At 37.2% G+C, this 19,657-nt stretch overlaps 1 protein-coding gene across 2 annotated transcripts in view; it reads left to right on the plus strand.

The window, feature by feature from the left end:
- Positions 1–19,657, plus strand: part of SETBP1 (SET binding protein 1) — a 474,204-nt gene that overhangs the window by 215,302 nt on the left and 239,245 nt on the right. For both annotated transcript variants that reach the window (XM_056824366.1, XM_056824367.1), the window contains exon 3: positions 6,725–6,778. In XM_056824366.1, the coding sequence (XP_056680344.1) occupies positions 6,725–6,778 (54 nt within the window). The remainder of the gene's footprint in view (positions 1–6,724; positions 6,779–19,657) is intronic.

The following is a 19,657-nucleotide window of genomic DNA, read 5'->3' on the forward strand; positions in this document are numbered from 1 at the left end:
TAGCCTCTTTTTTTTCCCCTTGACATCTGCTCTCAGATAAGAATTCTTCACTTGCCCCATCTCTTGCCTCTTTCTTCCTCATTGCCCACCATTGAAAGGAATATCCTTATTTTGTCTCTAGAGAGACTGGTAACAGACTCATAGGAAAATATGATTTTATAATAATGTAACAGAGAGGGAGTGAAGAAAATGGTGGGATTACAGGTATGGAGTAGGCTCTGTTATCTATTCCATGACTCTATATCAGTATTGATTACTAGAATCTTTGTTTTCCTTTCAAATGTCAGTCTGTGTGTTTTCTGTTTCTGCAAAGATGCCACTGTGGAAGCTACTCTGTGCCTCAGTAGGATATCTGTTTACTTTCACTTCTCCCAAGAGAATGCATTCTAGCTGACATTATATACCACTTTTGTGTTCCTGCCATGGCAGGGCACTTTGGTTCCTAGGGACATAGAGGACAAATATGTAGACTCATTGGAAATCCAAGAACACAAATATTCCTGGAAATTCTAGAATAATAGTTTCCTCATCTGTAAAATGACAGATTTAGAATAGATTAGTTTCTACTCATTTATTTCCCTTGCCTCCCATATTAAAATCAATACTATATATTGGTGCCAATACAGAATAGTGGTAAGAGCTAGACAATGGAGCTTAAATTATTTGCCAGAGTTTTTTTTTTTTTTTTTGCTAGGGAGTATCTGAATCCAAATTTGAACCCAAGACTTCCCCTCTCTAGGCTTGGTTCTTAATTCACTGAGCTAGCTAGATGCTCCCGGTTTTAATTTATTTTAATAGACATTAAGCATCCATCTGCTATGTACAGGGCTCTTTGTTAGGGATTGGGAACATGAAGACAAAAGTAAATAGCCCTCAAGGATTGTACTCTCTACTGGAGGAATATGACAGACACACAGAAAATTAAATTCAGAGAAAGAGAACTTGATGAGGCAGAGTATATTAACAGATAGAAGATTAAGATGATCTATCTGACTTGAAGATCCTTTGATTCCTAGGGTTGTATCATTTCACTTCTTCATCCCAGCATTGGAATCGTAGGGTCTGTCAAGTTACTGCTTCTAGATCATTTCATATGGTTGACACAGGTTCAGTTTCATTCCCTTTGCCTTGCTCCTTGCTAAGGCTACTCATGAGGTAGCAAGTGTGACTTCTTGGTGGGGAAATGCCATCACTATACAAAACAAAACTTTAAAAATAGCTTCTTCCTCCCCTTTTATGGGGATGTCAGCAAAAATGAAAAACACCATCGGTTGGTCGACTAAGGGATGAAGCATTAGAATGCTTGTCTGGAAAATTGATAGCAGTGCCACATCTCTAGGGGAGCCAAAAAAAAAATAACAGCAGAGGAGAGAGGGAGGGGAAACGGGCACTAGATGTCAAAGGGTAGATGAAAGAAGTCCTTGGTGAGTTTCGGTGATAAAGAAGTAGTGTAGTAGTGTGCAAGTCTCAGGAATGATACAGAAGAAGATGAGGGGATAAATGTTTCTTACTTGGAAATGCTAGTGTTTCTTCTTTTCCTCATTCACTCCCTTCTTCTCCCCTTTGCCATGGTGATTAAAGGAGGCAAAAAAAAGAAAGACGAGTGAATTTGTTCTAAGAAATAAACTGCAGCAACTAAAAAATGGAATCTGGGATTGCACTAAATATTTTGTATGAATGATGTTCTCAAGAGTAGGAAAATGTGTCTTGAGTGAAAATAGACAAGAACTGGGGACAGACATGAGTGTGGCAGACTAAAGGAATGCTGCTCTCCATGTTCAAATGAAAAATGAAAACATTCTCAACTTCCTTGCTTTCTCCTTTGCCTTTTAAATATAATTCTCTTAAGATCAGTTTTTTTTTCCATATTCCCTTACCCTTTTGTCCTGTGGAAATATTTACTGATCCTAGTGAAGAGGATGTATCCTTTTCATTAATGACTGATTCAAATCCAAAGAGTCCCAATTGTATTACGTTTTTCTCTCTTCCTTCTTTTGGTGTCTTCCTGTCTTGCTGCACCTTCAGAGAATAAGCAGCCTAGTAGCAGTCATCTCTGACATGAAGAGTAGGGTTGGGGTTGAGGAGGTGATGAGGAGGGTAGTGGTGATTGTTTTAAGAGGATTGCTTTTGTACAGTATGTGCTTGTCTGTCCCGATCTCCTCATTCTCTGAGCAAATGGTTTTAGATTCTAGGCCATGCTATAATTATTGGTAATATCTCAGAATGGAGGTTGGTATATCAGCATTATTTTTCTTGCTATAGTAGGCAGGTGTGTCTGAGTCTGCAAGGTTTTAAAGGAATGAAAAGGAGACGAGATAAGGAAAAAGGGCTTGAGGAACATTGTGTGGGTATCTCTCTTAAGATTTAAAAAAGAATTCATGAGTTTTCAGTTAATGAGTGAGCATGTGGTTTCACACAGGTTCTCCCTCATGACTGTTGTGATCACGCCCCCACCCCAGCTTCTTTATATCTACCTCTTGGAATCCTTAGCTGTCTTCAAAGTGCAGTTTAAGTGGTACCTCTTTTAAGAGTCCTTTCCTGTTCTTTCCCTTTTCTTACTTAAGTGACAGATAGAAACATTTTATTAATCAATCTCAACCAGTTTACTAACTGGGGCCATGATATCTGCAAAGCACTACTGGAGATGCAAAGGAATATATTGCATGGTTTGATTGCATCAATCCACTCCTGCCATTCAAAACTTTGAGAATACTCATATGCTTGTTCTATACCTCTTCTCCTAGAGACATACACACATATGGCCTAGAAGATAAAACACAGACTGCTTAACCTGGCATTTTAGTTCCTTCTACAATATTGTTCCCACCTACCTTTTGAGCCTTCTTTTATGCTTTACAAATTCTCTCTTCCTTCCAGACTATTTCCTGACCTGGATTTACCATTTTTCATTTATGTGAATTTGTGCAAGCCATTCACCAACTTTGGAATTTATTCTCTCTTCATTACTTACTCTTAGAATTTTTATCTTATGTCACGTCTTATCTTGGGTAGCATCTCCTAATTCACCACCATTCTCTCCTCCTCTTGCTTTCTAGTTATTAGCACTCTTTCTCCTCAATTTTTTTCCTACTATATTTTTTGTTGTTTCAACACTGAAGACTAGAGATTTCTTACGCTAGATAGTTGTACAATGATCTCATTTTAAACCTAGGAATAACATAATGAGCCTTGGGGCTACATGGCCTCATTCTATGAGGCTTTAAAGAATTTATATCCAATGAAGTTATTGATACATTTGCAATATGTTAGAGCTCTCAGATAAGAAAATTCCCATCATTCAGAGAGAACTTTGGTGTTCTGTCCCAATTTAAATTTTTTCTATCTCTAGTTAACCCCTAACCTCTGAGACAAAAGCAAGATACAGGAAATATTGATGTTAAAGAAGTGAGCATAGTATATTAAAATTCTGTTACTGAACAGACATGGGAAAGAGAAATTATAGAAATAGTGCATTTTGGGGCAGGGAGGATTCCCTTCTGTCTTTGAAAAGGTGAATATAACCAATAGCTTAAATCTGATTCTTCTTTTTCAAGATGGTTATAGGGCTCAATGAGCCACCTCAATCTCTCCTTTCTGTGCCAAAGCTCATTCTTCTTTTTAATTTCTCCTTTGGATTTCTCCATTTTAGATTATCGTTTTAGTTCCTTCAGTGGTGCTAATTCTTTTCTCTTGGCTTGTTAGGTTCTCAGTGGGGTTGGAGAGTCCACACAGCTTCACCCCCTCTCCCTCTTCCTGCCATGCTGCCTCTGCTCTGTTCTTACAGGCTGTACTTCTTCTCAATCTGTATCTTGAAGACTGTCTGTTCCCCTTTAATATCTTCTGGACTCAACACCAATCTGTCTTCTGATTGAAAAGTCTCAAAAGCAGGGAATCACTCTCAGGCTTAGGAGGGAATGCTTATCCTTCTGAAGGATATCAGTAAATTTTCAAACCTTTATTACACATATTTAGAAGTTTACATTCTAGTTGGAGGGAATGGTATAAGATTTAGATACATGAACTATGTTATCAAAAATAATCTATTAAGGAGATCATAGAAGAGATTCCTGACTTTGTAGTATATTAAAGGTCCTTTTGTGTTTCCAGGATTCAGTGATTCTTTATTAGCACCATATAATACTAATATACTGTCACATCATTTTTGTGTGTGTGTGCACTCCTTTTATCTCACCAACTAGATTATAATCTTCTGAAAGTGGGTATTATGTCCTATCTATAATACATGTGCAATAAACATTTATTTTTATTTAATTTGAATCAAAGGTTATATAACTAGCCCTTATAAGGTGTCTTTCTAGCTTCCCCTCCATCCCTTTCTCCTTCCTTCCTTCCTTCCTCCCTCCCTCCCTTCCTCCTTTCCTTCCTTCCTTCCTGCCTCTTTCTTTCTTTCTTTCTTTCTTTCTTTCTTTCTTTCTTTCTTTCTTTCTTTCTTTCTTTCTTTCTTTCTTTCTTTCTTTCTTTCTTTCTTTCTTTCTTTCTTTCTTTCTTTCTTTCTTTCTTTCTTTCTTTCTTCCTTCCTTCCTTCCTTCCTTCCTTCCTTCCTTCCTTCCTTCCTTCCTTCCTTCCTTCCTTCCTTCCTTCCTTCCTTCCTTCCTTCCTTCCTTCCTTCCTTTCTTTCTTCCTTCCTTCCTTCCTTCCTTCCTTCCTTCCTTCCTTCCTTCCTTCCTTCCTTCCTTCCTTCCTTTCTTTCTCTCTTTCTCTCTTTCTCTCTTTCTCTCTCTCCCCTTCCCTCCCTCCCCCCTCTCTCTTTCTTTCTTTTTTCTTTCTTTCTCTCTCTCTTGCTCTCTCCCTCCCTCCCTCCTTCCCTCTTCCTTCCTCTCCTTCCCTCCTTCCCTCCCTCCCTCTCCCTCTCTCTCTCTCTCTCTCTCTCTCTCTCTCTCTCTCTCTCTCTCTCTCTCTCTGTCTCTCTCTCTCCTTCCCACCACAATAAGTCTTCTGACCTTTATATTCAAACTCTAGGACAAATCGCTAAGAGAGATTTGGGGCCCCTACATTCCTTATGAAGTTCTAAAATAAGATAATATTTGTAGAGTGTTTAGCATTGCCTGCCAGGTAGTATATACTACACAAATGCTTTATGCTTTATCCTTTTCCTTTCCCTTCCCCTCCTTTGTTTCTTTCTGATTGAAGTTCTTTCCCAGCTTTAACACCATTTAAGCCTCATCATCAATGTCTTTTTTGGGGGGAAGCTGCAAAGTCCAGTTGAGCTTTTGAAATGGCTGTAGGCACTGATACCCAGCATGAATCCCTCTCCTTCTTGAACCAAACAAAATATTGTTACAGCAAACATGAAATCTTTCCTATTTTTCACAGATTCTCTCCAGGCTTAACAAAGCTAACAGTCACACTCCTGGAATCAAAATAAGTATCTGCCCTTTTTCTCCCCACTGGCTCTGATTTTTTGCCTTTTTTTTAAAGCCACATACTGCAGGTATTTTATCAACATATCAACAAATCAACCAATTAACTAATAAATTATCTACTATGTTTGAATTACTGTGAGGTTGCAACAACCTCTCTTTTTCTGTCCGTCTCTGTCTCTCTGTCTCTGTCTCTCTCTGTATATATAATATTTGTAAAACACTTAACATTATCTGCAACACAGTAACTACATGATAATTCTTCCTTGCTTCCTTGCTTCCTTGCTTCCTTCCTTCCTTCCTTCCTTCCTTCCTTCCTTCCTCTATTCCATCTATCTATATCTGTCTGTCACTGCCTTTCTCTCTGTCTATCTCTATCTGCCTGTCTATCTGTCTATCTATCTATCTATCTATCTAATAGGTCTCCAAGGATTTTTAGTCTACTTTAAAGGAGTATAAGATTTTTTCCAAGGTGACTATGTAACAGCAAAAGGGAATATAAGGGAATGTAGGAGGCACAATAGGTTGAGTACAGGACTTAGAGTCAGGACAACCTGAGTTCAAGTCACACAAGCTTTGTCACCATGGATAAGTTACTTCACTTTTGACTCCTTCAATTTCCTAATTTATAAAATGACTATAATAAAAGTACCTACTTGCTATTATTGTTGTGAGGATAAGATGAAATAATATTTGTAATACATTTTGCAAACCTTAAGGTGCTTTATTAATGCTGTCATTATTATGTGATAAGTATGAAATTGAATAGCACAAATAGCACATCTTATTAGCATTCAGAGGGAAAAAAAGATTGCTGGGGCCTGAGGTAGTAGTGGAAGGTTTTTGGAGAGAGGATAGTCATTTGAATTATGTTTTGAAGAATGAGTAGGATTGAGATAGAGAAGTTCAAAGAAAAGAGGACATATGGAGAGTGGCTTGACCAAAAGTTAGGTGATCAGAGTAACTACTATGTTTCCCTGGGGGGAAAGAAAACAACAACCCTGCTTTTTGACTCAAAGGACCTGAATCCAAATTCTCCTTCTGGCCTTGATCATTGTTTTTGACTTTGGGACAGTCCCTGAAAACTCTTTGGACCTCAGTTTTCTTCTCTGTTAAATGAGGTCTCAGTTACCTCTAAGGTCTACTCTACTGGCAGTCTGAATCCTTCCTAGGCTTTAGGGACATATGACATCATTGGTAGCAAATGTGTCTTTGAAGTTTCTGCACTTTCACTTCAAGGCTACAGTATCATGAGTATGATGTGAGGACAAGATTTCCTGAGAATGCTATGCAAAAAAACCTTTTATCACATCACTTAAACAGAATTCTTTGTCCTTCCACAGCTTCTTGCAGCCAATGACCTCACAGCCAGTGACCTCAAAGGATTTCAACCACAGGTAAGTTGCATTGACTTTGTTGTGTGTTTTGGGATAAGAGAATGTCAAATAATTTGGTTATGGCCCCAGTATGGATTTGGAAGCAGAAACTATAGTCTAAATCCTGTCTGTTGACCCAGGATGCTAACCATTAGAAGGCAGTCCCTGGTGTGTATATGTGTGTGTGTCTTTTACTCTCTCTCTCTCTTTCATCAGTAACAGAACAACACCCTTTCCACTCTCCTTCTTAACAATATATAATGAGGAAAACTGGGTCTGCGGGGTTATTGGGTGGTGACCATGCTCACTGAAGGGTTAACCCAAAAGAGCCTGGGGGCCTTTCCTTCCTTTTTTTTTCTATCCCCCTCCCCTTTGAATGGTAGACTAAAATTTCTGTAATCTAAATGTGCAAATGCCTTGCAGTCATGGTCCAGTGGCTGGGTTAATCTCAGACCCCTGCAGTGGCAGATGGTTGATTTGCTGCTGATTCTAGTTAGGGAAATGGACCACCTATTATCTCTGGCCAGGCGGCTGTTTGAAAGGATGCCTTGGGCAAAGTGAGAGAAGAGGAAGGGGTGAGCAAATACTCTCTGCGAGCTTCCTTTTGCACAGGTGAAAATATAAAACCATAGCCCTCCCCCTTCTTTTTCGTATGAATATACACAAATTATATACCTATATATATATATATATATATAGGTATAAACACATATAGTTTGTATTGAATATATATGCACATATAGATAGACAGACAGACAGACAGATAGATAGATAGATAGATAGATGAAAAGAGAGAGAGAACTTTCAAAGACAAGCATGAGTTCATATATGGAATACTGCATTCTTACACGAGATGATTTTTAATAGTAATTATTGATTTTTCAATATATTCTTCACCTAAATGCAATAGACTAACATCTGCTACCCCACCCTACGCCCAAACACAAAGCGATTGCTTCCTGTTATTTGGAGAAATATGTCAGATCTCATGGTAACTTCAGGGGGATGAACAAATTATACTACTTTTATGTCAGATTCTACACTGTGGAACAAGTATCTCCTTCAGGTACTTTCACTGAAATTATCTAATTTACTCCTTCAAACAGTACTATTAGTTGGTAAAGTCAGAGCTTATTATTCTTATTTTATAATGGGGGAAACTGAGTCCAAGAAATGTTATATAATTTGTCAGGTATCTAATTGATGTCATAGCTAGGACTAAAACTACTTTATTTCCAAGTGTTTGGATGTTCAAAAACGTCTCTAATTTTCATATGTCATCTTATACTATTGTTCATTTTGTAAATACTGCCTAAAAGTTAATATTGGGTCAACCCTTGACCCCACAGAAGATTTAGTGCCTTTAAATTTTCCTGTAATCTTTCTGATGGGATTTGACATATGCTTTTTCGATGAGTCATTAGCATACTTATATTCTTTTGTCTTTTCTTTCCCATTGTTATCCAACAAGATTTTTTCAACAGTTCTAAAAGATGTTTTATGAAAAGATTTATAATGTCTACCAATAAAGTCAACTAAAACTTCTGAGAATCTACTTATTTAAATTGATTTATTTCAATTCATAAAATATCCTAGTAATTTTTCAGTTGCACCTTCTAAATTTTTATCAAGATTCATTTTCTAATCATTACCACTGACTTCTCTTAAATGAGCATAGTTAGTGGGAACTCTATTCTTCTGGAATGGTGTTTTTTTTTTTAATTTTGTATCATAAAGAATTTCCCATATTTATTTTAACCTTTTTTAATAGATCTCATTTATTTAGTTAGCATACACTAATTAGTAGGCCAAACCTCATGCCAGCAATAGCAAATGATATAGAGTTTTAAGGTATATTCTTTTCCTTAAGTTGACTTTGACTTATGTACACAAAGAGAAAACTGGTTATATTAGACAGTAATTTATAAGTTACATAGTCAGAGAAGGCTTTATGGAGGAATGGTGACCTCAATGATCACTGAGTCCTTGGTAATATTTCGACATCTTGTAAGTAACTGGCAACATCTTTGAGAATAAGGTTATTTTTGTAAGTGTCACTATAGCCCTGATGCTTAGAAATTTTTGTACATCGAGGATGTTTAATAACTCTTGGTTGAATTGAATTGAAGCAAAATAGACATAATCATCCATTGCTGGAAAAGATCAGTTGACAAGCCTTTGTTAATTACCTGTTTTATGCTGGTTCTGAATATATAGATATAAGACTGAGACAATCTCTGCTCTCAGGAGGCTTGCCATACATTCCATGCATTCACCAATAATTATGTACAGGATATTTTAAATTTTTTAAGATAATGGGATGGGATGTTGACCGTTAAGACTGGAAATTACCTACTGAAGGAAATGGCACTTGAGCCATAGATAAGAAGGGAGTTAAGGTTTGTAAGAGGCGGTGGTGAAGAGGGAGAGAATACTAGGCATAAGGACAAACCTACATTGAGGGCCTGAGATAGGAGAGAGAATATCATGCTCCTGTAACACCAAATACTACAGGTTGGTTGGTACATAAAATATGTAAATATGAGAATCTGGGGATAATGTTTAATTCACCTGGAAAGGTAGGATGGAACAAGAAGATTAAAGTTTTAAAAGACAAACCGAGGTTTTTGAATCCTTTCAGCACAAGGGATTCACTGAAGCCTTCTAGAACAGGGGACTAATGTAATCAGACATGTACATTATCACTTTTGAGGTTCTATGAAGGATGAATGAGCGAAGAGAGAGTAGAGGCAAAGAGACCAATTAGGAAACTATTGACATAATCCAGGATAGAGGTGATAAAGGCCTCCATGTAAATGGGGAGGAGATTGTGGAGGCAGAATCAATAAGACTTGGCAACTGATTGTATATGGGGTATGACTGAGAGTGAAGAATTAAGGGAACTCCTAATTTGAGAGACTAGATGACTGGAATGGTGGTGCCTTGAATAGAAAAGGAAAAGTTGAAGAGTCAAATGTAGGGGAACATGAGGGAAACAGGTAATTAAATCTGTTTTGGACATACTGAGCTTTAGATTCCTATGGGAATTTCAGATGAAGATGCTCAGCAAACAGGACTACAAATCACTGGAGAGATGAGGACCAGACATAAGGATAATATTGGAGTAATGTGAAAGATGAAATCAAGAAGAGATAGCTCAGAAAAGGTTGCCTTGATTTTTTTCAGTTAAGATGAAACAAATTCTTAATGAGAGGGATTACATAAATTTGTAGCTAATCCAAATTGCTATAGATACCATTGTATTATGACTTCCTCTGAAGATGGTTGATAGCACAAGAACAGAAGCAGAGAAGTCTGATAATGGAAATCCAGGATTATAATCCAGGGTAAAGAATGGAATATTAGAAGGACGAAGGGACATTGAGTTCAAGGGTAGAGGACAATGTACATTTAAAGTGTCAGGATTTTACAGAGATTAAAGGGGCTGTTTGCCTAGGAAATCAAGACGTGGTGGATTGACTAAAGTAAAGGTTGAGAAGGGTGGAACCCAAAGAGAGGTAGAAAGACAGGAAGTTATGGTCAGATGAAGAAATTTCACACTTTTGGTTTGTAGAGTTGGAACCTTTGTGATAAATGATTAGTTTAAGGGTAAAATTGTACTTGCATTTAGCTTAGGGCAGAGTGAAGATACAGATTATAGGAGCTGAAGAGGTTAATGAAAGTAAGGAAAATGGTATCTGAAAAGGGAATCAGCCAGAAATTTGAATCCTTCAATTATAAGAGCAAGAATTGGGGTGGAGAGGAAGACTGTGAGCAAAGTATTATACATCTTGAAAAAGGAGGGGATAATAGCCAAAGTGTCTGTAGTTGACAGCTGTCATGATATGGAGGTAATCTATCTTGAGGGAATAAGCCTCATAAGAGGAGAAGCTTTTGAGTTATTTTGATAGGAGGAGGGTTTGGAAGAGGCAGTGAAGAATTCAAAACAAAACAAAACAAAACAAAACATTAGCCTAGAGTGTGTGTGTGTGTGTGTGTGTGTGTGTGTGTGTGTGTGTGTGTGTGTGTGAGGAGAGAGAGAGAGAGAGAGACAGACAGACAGAGAGACAGAGAGAAAGATAGAGACAGAGAGTCAGAGACAGAAAAAGGAGACTGAGTTAGATTGCAATTATTGAATGAATTTGGGATGATAGATCTGAGTCAAGTAATTAAGGGAAGTTAGGTTGATTAAGGTATTCCCCAACCACTTTGAAATCATGAAAAGGAAATTAGGGATGTTATGGGTATTTTGAGGCTATAAAGGGGATGCGGGAGATGCTCACTGTGTTTTGGCCTGTCTTTGTCACTGGTGTAACTCAATTGTGCATTTCTTATGCCATTATGTCATTGCTACAAAGCAATAAATGGGCAATTATTCCCCCTCCAGGCTTAAGTTACAGAGACCAAAAAAGCCTTGAGAATATTGTGCTGAGGAGGGAATGCTCAGATCAAAGACACTTCTGTAAAGTGATTCTCAAATCAGAAAGACCCAGATGTCTCAAGCCAACATTGTCCTCTCAGCTCTTGAATGGGTCTTGTATCATAAGAAAGTTGACTGCCTTATTTTTTTTCTCTCTTTAGGTTCTAGATAAACTGGAACTCCACATAACTGGGTGTCTATAATAATTCACCAACATGTTCCCTTCCAGGAATTGTCACTGCCTTTCAGGAAGGAGTTTACCATGGGTCTCTCACCATGATAACTGTAATTGGGCCTGTAAGCCTTCACATAGTCCCCAGTTGTCACTTGCATTTAGAGGGATTTTTTCTTGAAGCCTGTTACTGTTGTAGCCTCTTAAGGAAAATAGTCATGATTTTTCTGCTAATCTTTGATGACTCTCAGGTTTAAAAGTGTAGAGTCAAATTTATTGCCAACTGGGCTTCAGTGCCCTGTCTGTGTTTGTCTCTGTGTTTACACTTACATCTTCAGATAGCATTAGGAGACAATGAGAGTATAAGGTTTTCAGATCCTTTTATTTCCAGTACAGAACACTTATTGGCTCAAAATAAACACGTAACTTGCAAACAGAGCACAGCTAAACACACTTCACTTTTGGAGGGAGGAAAATTCCTCTAGGCAGCAAAATCTAGTCCATTCCCTGCTTAGCAATGTAAGCCAGTATTCTGATGGCCATCTCAAAGCACAAGCAGTGACATTCTAATTCATTTTTTAAAGGCACAGGTGGAAAAATTTGTCCATTTCAAAAGCTAAACACCTCCCCTTACCACTTCTTCTGGCCTTTTTACTCAGTGAACCAAGTCCTCATTCACTGATCACCCCAGAGCATATGTTCACCAATGTTTCAGAGAACCCCCTGAATCTCATTTTGTTTTCAATTCTTTGGACATATGTAAAGGAGAAAAGATCAGTCCCACTTCTCACTCCTCCATCATTATGCTTCTCCTCACTAATAAAATGGAGGAATAGATTCTGGATAATCATTTTGGCTGAAAGTTTAAAAAAAATAGGCATTCGCTTCTTCCTTCCTTCCTTCCTTCCTTCCTTCCTTCCTTCCTTCCTTCCTTCCTTCCTTCCTTCCTTCCTTCCTTCCTTCCTTCCTTCCTTCCTTCCTTCCTTCCTTCCTTTATATTGAGATAAAAGTCATTACTATTCTAAGGAATTTGGCAAGCTTTTATATGTCTTGGGACTTGTATGGAAAAAGGAAGATAGATGTGCTTCTTATATAAAGGTCTAGAATGTCTTAATTCCTTTGCAGATCACCTCTTTTTCCTTATCTTTTGCCTTCTTCTCTTTTATAGATGCTTTACCCAACTTTACTCAATTCTAGATTCAAATCTGCCTATTCTTGGTTATGTGATTTGGGGCTGGTCATTCTACCATTATGCTTTAGCATTTTTCCTTTTTTTTTTTAAAAAGTGTTCTCCCTCTCTTAATAATTCTAAAAATACCCCCTCACTATGCCCCAGTTTTCCCTGCCATATAGTCCCTATCCATCTATGTCCCATGGGGGTGTCCAGGAATCTTCCCCAAAACTGACTGGGCAAAGAGCAATAAACAAAGATAGAAACCTTTTCTTAAAGCCCTGGCTGCCAGCACATAATGGCATTATCCTTTGTTCTAGCCCTAGCCATCCTTCTCACTTTGTGCCTTCCAAAATCCCTGTGAATTCTGAGTCCAGAACCTTTGGCTTCGATCTTTGATCTCTTTTCTTTTCATAAGTAGTGTTAAGAACCCTGAACCTGTCAGGTATTTAAAGGAATACTCTAAGACAAATGCCAGGGATAATATTTATCATGCATAATTCAAATAAATTTGAAATCTTTGTACCTACCATTTCTTTTAATTGCTACTTTTCATAGAACTATGGAAATTTGTTCATAACTATATACATGTATAGGTTTATGTATGTATAGAAAATGTATGTAGACTGATAGGGATATGCTGGAACCAGCTTGAATCCTGAGCCCTAATTGCTAAATTTACACTGTGAGTATTTCTATCTTAGAAATCAGTAAACACTACAAATCATGGCTTGATTTATTGTTTTGTTGACTGTCTAAGCATAATAAAGAGAAAATATTACTACTAAAACTAAAAATTTAAAATGTGTCATGTAGATTCCCCCCCCCCCCACAGGGACAGTTGAGAAGCAATTACCAGCACACCATTGTGACATGGCTATGTATCTATATCCCTCTAATTTCAAATCTAAAACACCTTTTGATTGATATTTCTTGGAGAATATATATTCTTATCTCCTTATGAGAAAAAAGAATTATAAGGGACAAATAGCAAGAAAGAATTATTTGCTGATCTAAGTTTTCTAAGTTCCCTTTTTGGGTAAAGAAATCTATTGTTAAAATCAGTCTGCTACTCACCTGAATATTGCCTATTTAAATATGCAAATATTATCCAATTGAGAGAGTTCTGTCTAAAGCAATAATTATTTTTTTTAGAGTGGATACGAAGAGAGGGCAAAAAAAGTCGAATTTGCATGACCTTTCCTCTTTAAGAATGTAGGACATCTGTTGCTCTAAATCCCCATGTTTTTCATTCAAGAAGTGACTATTTGTGGTCTGTCTACAGAGAGTGCTGAGTTAAATAGAGCCAAAATAGAAATATAGCTATTATTTAAAACTGCTGTGTATACAATAGGTTCTCAATAAATGACTGTGGGATGAATTAGTGGTTTGGGGTGTGAGAACTTGCAAAATCAGATTCATCTTAGAATTTCTGAAATAAATGTAGGCTTTCTATTCCTAACACTAGAAGAATCTATAGTGGGTATTGTTGAATAAAGATTAGAGTATTAATCTCAACACTATAATGTTAGGCATTAAAAACATTTAACAAATATTGTGGTCTCATCTGCCTAGTTGTTTCATGAAGCTCGCCTACTAACATGTACAACAATCTCAAAACATAACCCACAGTCTAATATTTTCTACGAGTGGTGGGGTTACCCAAACCAAAACTCTAATACTTTCTGTAGGGGAAAAAACTACCAAACCATTTCCAAGTCTCTTAAAAAGATCTTTTTTTTTTTCCAGTTGCAGGGACACAATCTGAGCTTATCTCATACAATTTCTTTCTTAACATCTGTCACTGCCTGAAGATTGCAATGTTTTTACTTTCTTCCATCATAACCTTTTAGCTATATCATTTTACTGTGACAACTTTGATAGGTCAGAACCTGTTTCTCAGCCTTGGGGAACAGGATCAATATAATGATTGTCTGGTTTGGTAACATTTTCTGGGTGCCGCTATACCCATCAAAGAAGATGCTTCTCCCGAAAATATTAGAGTTCTGAGTTTGGAGTCGAGAAGCTTAAGACTTTTTGAGAATGGATAATAACATAGGTAAGACTCTTTTGTTTTCCCTAAAAATTCTTAACATCCTGTCATCACAGATCAAGAGAAGCCTCTTCTTTATTACCTGAGTCACTGGTTTGAATGCAAACAGGTAAATCTCCCTTCTTGAATGTGTGATACATCAAAGCCCATTGGACTTTGTCATCTCCTGGATTACACAAATTCTTACCTGTTGTCTTGGTTTCTGTGAATCAGCTCTAGCCTCCCCATTGCTCTTATTGATGATTTGGACTTTTCTGAGAATTACATGACTCCATCCAGAACTTAAACTCACAGTTTGGCTGCCATATAGAAGAGGGTTAAGGAAGAACAAGGAAACTCATGTGAAGCTTAAGTTTTTCAGCTAAGCAGCTCCATCTCATGTTTATTTACGTCTGGCTTATTCCTCAAGAATACTTGGAACCAACCAAAACCTGAACAAAATTTTACTTTACAACATACCCAGCAATTGACCACTTGGCTTCTTCTTGATAACTCCAGTGAGAGGAAATCTACCACCTTTCTGGGAAACCTATTATACTGATGGACAGTTCTAATTATTAAAAAAAAATTACACTTACATGAAGCTGAATTTTGCCTCACTGTGGTTTCCTCTCATTGCTCCCTTTGGGTATAAGCAGAATAAACTCTGTCCCTCATCTGCATGATATTCCCTCAGATACTTGCAGGAAATGATTGTGCTCCCCTACTTCCAATGGTTTCAGCTCTTCAGAACAAATAACCCCAGTACCTTCAACACATATTCATAGAGTTTGAGCTCAAAGGCCTTTGTCTTGACAGAGATTGTCTTGCAATTAAAAAAATAAAAATTTTTGATATATTTTATCTTTATATTGCCTACATTTTCCAGTATGTTCTTCCACCTATAAGAGGTGAGTAAGAAAAGGGGGAAAAATAATTCAAATATGTGTATACATCAAAAAAGTTTGAAACAATCTGAAGTTTCCCACATCTATAACACTTCACCTCTGCCAAAAGGGGTGTGTCTGTGCATGTGTGCACATGCATATCTCATATCTTTTCTTTTCTTTTTAAAAATTTATTTAGAATACTTTTCCATAGTTATATAATTCATGATTTTTCCTACCCTTCTTCCTTCCGCACTCCAAGAGCTGACAAGCAATTCCACTGGGTTATACATGTATCCTCTTTACCAGTATTTTGCTTTTTGTCACCCCCCCTTACCCCCTTTTTAATTACTTCCCCCTTTCTTTGTCTTATTCCCCTTCTACTTCTCTGTAGGGTGATAGAATTTTAAACCACACTGAGTATCCTTGTTTTTCCCTCTCTGAATCAGTTAAAATGAGAGTAAAGTTTAAGTATTCCCTGTCACCATCCTTATCCTCTCTCTGTAAGGATTTTTCATACCCCTTTAGGTTATATAATTAACCCTATTCTATCTCTCCCTTCCCTTTTCTCTCAGTGCAATCCTCTCTTTCAGCCCTTTTTTGATTTTTACATATAATTCATATGCATACATATATCATATATATATATATCATTTCATATCATCACATTTACATATATATCATATCATCATGATCATCATATACATCATATCGTCATAATCAGCTTACTTCTCCCCCTCTTTCTCAGTAAATTCCTTCTATTTTTTCTATTACTAATAGTAATTTTTGAGAATTGTAGGAATCCTCTTTCCATATAGACATATAAACATTTAGACCTTAATGAACGAGTCCCTTAAATTTTTCTCATTTACCTTTCTGAGATTCTCTTGTGTCTCATGTTTGTTTAGGTCTGGATTATTCCTCAGAAATGCTTGGAAATCGTCTATCTTTTTGAATGACCCTTTTTTCTTCCGAAAGAATATGCTGTTTTGCTGGATAGGTGACTCTGGGTTGTAAACCCAAATCTTTTGCCTTTCTGGATATCATATTCCATGCCTTTTAATCCTTTAATGTAGAAGCCTCTAGGTCCTGTGTGATCCTGATTATGGCTCCATTGTGTTTGAATGGTTCATTTCTGGTTATTTACAATGTATTCTCCTTGGCTTGGTGGCTCTTGATTTTAGTTATTACAGACCTGGAAGTTATCATTTGAGGATTTCTTTCTGGAGGCAATCTATGAATTCTTTCAATTTCAATTTATTTTCTTGTTTGAGGATCTCTGGGCAGTTATCTTTAATAATTTCTTGTAATGTGATATCCAAGGTTTTTTATTGATCATGACTTTCTGGTAGTCTAATAATTCTCAGATTGCCTCTCCTAGATCTATTTTCTAGGTCATTTGATTTTTCAATAAGATATTTCATGTTTTCCTGTTTTTTTTTTCCATTCCTTTGATTCTGTTTAATTGTTTCTTGATTTCTCATTAAATCATCAGTTTCTAGTTGGTCAATTCTAACCATTTTTAAGGACTGATTTTCTTCTGTCTGTTTTTGGTTCTCCATTTTCAATTGGCCCATTTCTTCTTATATCATTTTCACTTCTCTTCCCTACTTTCCCTCTGCCTCTCTTAATTGTTTTTTGAAGTCTTTTTTGAGCTCTTCTATACTCTTTGTCCAATCCGTAGTTTTCTTTTGGACTTTGTGTGTGTTTCCTTTGCTCTCACTGTTCCCTTCCATGTCCGCATATTGCTCTTTGTCTCCATAAAAATTCTTTAGAGTTGGTGCTTTTTTTGTTGTTTTCTCATTTTTCCTATCTATCTAATTATATCTAGTCTCTGTTTTCTGGGAAGTTGGGGTACCCTCTTGAACTTCAGTACTTCCTTGATATTATTCTCAGCTTATTTTCTGTATTGTTAATAGTTTACCAGATGGTCTAAGGGCTGAGAACTGAGAGCTCTGAGAGCCCTTCCCCCTCCTGATTCAATTGACCCTTGACATGCTATTAGCTTAAAGAATTTTCTAAGGCTTGGGTATATGCTTTTGATCTCACTCTGAACTTGATCAGGTCAGGGGCTGATTAAATTCTAGCCCCAGGCTTAGGCTCAAGTTTTTAGTCTCAGTGTGTTCTTGATCCAATCAGGCACACCCTTGATTGCCCTTTCCTAGAGCTCTGCCCTTAGTTTGGGGCAAAAATATGGGGCAGGGAATGTCTTTCCCTGTGAACTATATCCTCACCCCAAACTGTGGATTATGTCCTCATCTGAAGACCAGACTGAAATTCCTGGCTTCACTCTGGGCCCACCAAGATCATCCCCCTGTAGCCCAGATTGCCCTGGGCTAGGACTCCAGACTTCTTCACAGGTTTGAAATTTCATGGGGTATGGGTTGACTTGAACCACTATTTGCCCAGGAAGGATCTCAGGGTCTGCATGTTAATTTGGTATTAATTTCAGAACATCGTGATAGCAAATGTGGGGTGGGGGGAAAGGGTGTGTGGCTTGTTCTTGGCTTGCTCTTCACTCTTTTCTATAACCCTTTCCTGGCTCTGCTCTCCTCTAACCCCAGTGCTGCCCCAGATGTTGTCTGCCTACCTTTGGGGGTTTTCTTTTCTTGAAAGTTGCTTCACTCTGTTTCCTTTTTGGTTCTTTTACCCCTGTATAAGTTTTGTGGTGATATATTAATCTTGGTCAGAGAGGATTCTCATGGTGAAATAGAGCTGCTGTTCTATTTACTCCTCCATCTCAGGAACTCTCATATCTTTTCTTTGGAGCCAAATATAGTCTTTATAATTGCACAGCATTCAGTTTGGATCAGTTTGTCCTCATGGTTCCTCATATTTATTTTATTATAGTCATAGAGCAATATATTATATAAAATTATATTATTGTAGTAATTGTGTATATTTTATTCCTTGTTTTGCTTATTTTACTTTTGATTAGTTTATATAAGTATATTCATGCTTCTGTATTCACTTGAATTCTCTTCTTTTTAACTTGTTGGCTATATTCAGTTATATTTCTTCTATAGATTTCAGGCACAGACATAGTATTATCTGTTTTCTTTAGAAGTTAAAACTTAATGATGTCACAGGAAGTAAGGAGTGAGAAATGTTTCAGTCATTGACCCAAGGCCACTCAGCAAATGATGATATAGCCATGTTATAAAATCATTTATTAAATGCCACTATGTGCTCAACACTGTGTTAAGTATTAGGGATTCAAATTATGACAACAACAAACAAATGTGTATGGACAAGCTATTCAGGATGAATTGGAGATAATCAGCTGAGGAAAGTTACCAGCATTAAGGGAGATCAGGATAGACTTCTTTTGCAAGATGAAATTGTAGCTGGGTGGAAGTATAGCTAGAATTTGAAGGAAAATAGGGAAGCCATGAGGCAAAAATGAAAAGGGAGAGAATTGTAGGCAAGGGGCAATATGAAAATGCCCAGTCTATTTAGCATGTTTTTAAATGACTAGCTAATAGAATCCTTTAAAAAGATTCCATTCTTTATGCTTATTGAGCTGCCCATATTTACTTGTAAGGATATTGTTCTTTCAACAGTGATCTATCTTGACCTGACTGGAGCTATAGTAGCCACTTAAATATCTAGTTTCACAGCTAATTGGTATGAAAGCTTTAATCTAACACTTTTCTGTCCTGGACCAATTTGCCTCTCTGGGTAGTGTTATATTAAAAACTGTTAGAGGGAAAGTTTTAGGGAAAGGTTTCAGGGAAGGGTAACAGAAACTAACACTAATAAAATATATATCAGGGCTCTGCGAAGGACTTTGGATTATCAATAAGGTTGAGTGAGTGTTTCCCTTCACATTGGTGAACATTGTGAATGGTGAGAACCTTCTCCCTTTTTGGACCTTGTGAGGACACTACAACTTGAGTCTGCTGTTTGACCCAACCATCTTGAGTTTGTGAGAATCTGGCCCTGTGGAATCTTGATCTTGCACCATCCCAGGCTGTCAGTCTGCATTGCTTTACCCTGCTAGAAATCCTTTCCTACAGTAGCCTAGTATTCCCCTACTCCTAGAGTTTCCCCATAATCATGTTGGATTTGATTCAGGCACCCATTTAGCTTATTAGCTCTACTGTAGCATAGGACTACTAAACTTATGCCACTCACTAGCCTCAGCCTTTATTTCCTTCTTTAAGAAAGAGACAATTTGATCTTTTAACTTATTTCCTCAATCAATAAAGGACTGGT

This window comes from Monodelphis domestica, chromosome 3 (genome assembly GCF_027887165.1).
Source record: "Monodelphis domestica isolate mMonDom1 chromosome 3, mMonDom1.pri, whole genome shotgun sequence".
Classification (NCBI taxonomy): Eukaryota; Metazoa; Chordata; class Mammalia; order Didelphimorphia; family Didelphidae; genus Monodelphis; species Monodelphis domestica.